Source organism: Kryptolebias marmoratus, linkage group LG3, assembly GCF_001649575.2.
Source record: "Kryptolebias marmoratus isolate JLee-2015 linkage group LG3, ASM164957v2, whole genome shotgun sequence".
In the NCBI taxonomy this organism is placed as follows: domain Eukaryota; kingdom Metazoa; phylum Chordata; class Actinopteri; order Cyprinodontiformes; family Rivulidae; genus Kryptolebias; species Kryptolebias marmoratus.
Window position 1 is genome coordinate 28285307 of NC_051432.1, and position 2728 is coordinate 28288034.

The 2728-nt window shown below is 48.4% G+C and overlaps 1 protein-coding gene across 1 annotated transcript in view; it reads left to right on the plus strand.

The window, feature by feature from the left end:
- The first annotated feature begins 333 nt into the window (after positions 1 to 333).
- The window catches only part of LOC108228302 (SWI/SNF-related matrix-associated actin-dependent regulator of chromatin subfamily E member 1), a 13921-nt gene continuing 11526 nt past the window's right edge, over positions 334 to 2728 (plus strand). Inside the window, exons 1-3 of the mRNA XM_037974646.1 lie at positions 334 to 605; positions 2077 to 2128; positions 2213 to 2256. Of these exons, the coding sequence (XP_037830574.1) occupies positions 2122 to 2128; positions 2213 to 2256 (51 nt within the window). The 5' untranslated portion in view covers positions 334 to 605; positions 2077 to 2121. The remainder of the gene's footprint in view (positions 606 to 2076; positions 2129 to 2212; positions 2257 to 2728) is intronic.

Here is a 2728-nt window from a genome sequence, read left to right on the forward strand (position 1 = left end):
ATGCAAAGTATTCAGTTCTCCAAACAAAAGCAGCAACGGTTGGTTTTCTCCCAAGCTTCCAGGCTGCCAGACATCCACAGAGCAGAAAGAAGCAGAAAGAAGGCTGACGCTTTTCTGGAAATTACACAAGGGTTGTGTGAAACGTAAATAAACACACAATGAAATGGTCTGCAAACCTCACAAACCAATAGTTCATCCACAGACGAACAAATCAAACGCCTACAATAAGAAAATGCACCTTTTTTTGCAAATATGAAAGGAATTTTGCATTTAATGTCAGTGACGTCTGAAAAAGTAGAGGTCCATGATTCCCTGTGTGAACATCTGTAAACATCTGGGACCTGAGGAGACCAGCTGCTGGAGGTCCAGGGGGGACTGTTGTCCCTTTTGTCCTCTGGCATGGACAAATGTTGATTCGTGGGGACATAAAACGATGAGTGCGTGAATGTGAGGAGGTGGAGGTGTCAGCTGAAGGCAGGAGAGGGTGGGGGTGCAGATTTCTGGAGGGTTCTGCAGGAATCATCTGAGAACACCCCCCGTTTCATCGCTTCATTGTGGGGCTCGAAAGCTGCTGAGCCCCGATGTGAGGACCGGAGGTTTTCAGGGTGAGTTCCTCTGCTGTCATTTCACCGTGGAAGCTGTTTCTGCCCTCACCACAGCCTGTGAGAAACCTCTTTTCTGCGTACGTGCTGGGTTGGACTGAAGCTGCTTGTTGAGAACATGTCGGAGGAGCCGTTTTCTCCTCGGCGGCTAAGCTAACGGCTAACGGCAGCTAACGGCTAACGGCGGCTAACGGCTCTGTAACCACAGCAAAATAAATCTCCATCGTCACAATAATGGATGTAAACCTGTGGTCAAAGCAAGCGGACAGTGTGTTTATAACCAGCTTTTATTTCGGGTCAGCCAACCCGACAAAATGATTTTTATTATATTGCTAGTTAGCGTTAGCTTGGAGCTAGCTCTCAGCCGCTCCGGTGAACAATGAGGAGCCGTTAGCAGCTGAAACCATCAGCCAAATCTCGACGCGTCCAAATGGGCTCAAAGTGCTGTTTAACAAGCAGCTGGGTTCTGCTGTCACGGCCCGGTTCTTCAGCACCGACAGGGGCGTAGCTGTCCTTTCACTGACCGGGAGGGAGGGCCCAGAGCTGGGGGGGTGGCCCCAGCCTGGGGGGGCCCCCCTTAAAGACCCGAGCCTCAGAAAATCATGACTTTCAGGTGTTCTGCTGTCGGTCCAAGGCGCCGTGGTCCCGTTGGTTAATCCGGCGGTGTCTCCAGGTGTCTCCGGGGAGTCTTTGTCTCCTCCCGCGGGCGTCCCAAACCCGTCTCCGTTCAGTTCCTGTAAACCCTGAAGCGCCTGGACCGGAGCTCCCTGTGAGGACGGAGGACGGAGGACACCCGAGGGTGCAGCAGAATTTATATATTTATTTAAAAAAGAAAACTGGTCCAAATTGACCTGTCCTCGCCTCAGAAGTCCCCGTCCTCGCAGGTCCGTTCCTGTTAAAGAACTGGTCCTCTCGACGTGGCAGGAAGGTCGCAGGTTTGACTCCGGGAGCGTGCACGTTTTAGCCGTGCACTCGTGGTTAGGTTAGTTTGTAGCAGTAAGCGTGACTGTGTCTTTCTCGTTTGTGTCCCTGTGATGGACCTGGACTTGTCCCCCCCCCCGACTCTGCACAGAAGAGCGTGTAAAGTAGACGGAACCATTTTGAAACTCAAACCGTTGCAGCCGTCAGTTTGTTTTTGTCTGTTTTGTGTCGATCCTCAGCCAGAGGTGAGAGTTCTTCCTCCGAGCCGTGAGCAGGAACTCTCCCCCAGTGGCTGGAAGATGATGCAGGACGTCTTTCAGGACGGATTGGACCAACATGAAGCTGGTTTTTTCTCAGCTGGAGGGAGAAAAGCGCCACGGTTCTGTGTGTGTTTGTGTGTTTGTGTGTTTGTGTGTTTGTGTCGTGGAAACTCGGCGGTTGTGTGAGCCCATGGAGCAGAAATAAAGACCATGTGTCGAGGGACAGAGATCTGTCCCAACCCTGCTTGTTTTTATGAGAAACGTTGTCTTTCTGTCTCACGTCTGCTTTTCAGGTCCAATGACTGGAACTGACTGATCCTGACCCCCCCACCGCAGAAATGTCAAGTAAGGACCCACGAGTACTTTTACTCAGATTACCATCCATGTTTAAATGACCTGAGGTTCATGTTTTATTCTCTTTGATAACAGAAAGACCGTCCTACGCCCCCCCGCCTCCCCCCGCCCCCACAGCCGTAAGTATTTTGACTGAAAACTCAGATATTCGATGAAGCTGCTGCAGTTTGTTCGGTTAGTTTCTGTATTTTACTTCCTGTTTTATTGATTTAAAACGTCCTCGGCGCGATTAGAAATGTAATAATTATTGTTTTCAAGTTGTTTTCGTCACTTTGGTCCATTTTTATGCCCCGAAGTTTCAAACGAAAACGAGTAAATTAGACGTCAAAACGTGCAGATTAAACCCGGTCCTGTTGGTGTCATGATTTCTAGTATTTTTGGGTTTGTTCTTAGTTTAGTTTTGGGTTCTTGTTTTTCCTGCTTTCTTCAGTTTTGTTTTTTCCTTTTGAGTTTTATTTTAGATTTTTGGTTTTGTTCTCATGTTCTGTCTGTCTCTGTCTTAGTTTGGTATTTTCGTTTTGTTGTTTTGATTATTGTCTTGTTTCAGTTTATGTTATTGTTTCAGTTTAGTTTTCCTGTTTATGTTTGCCG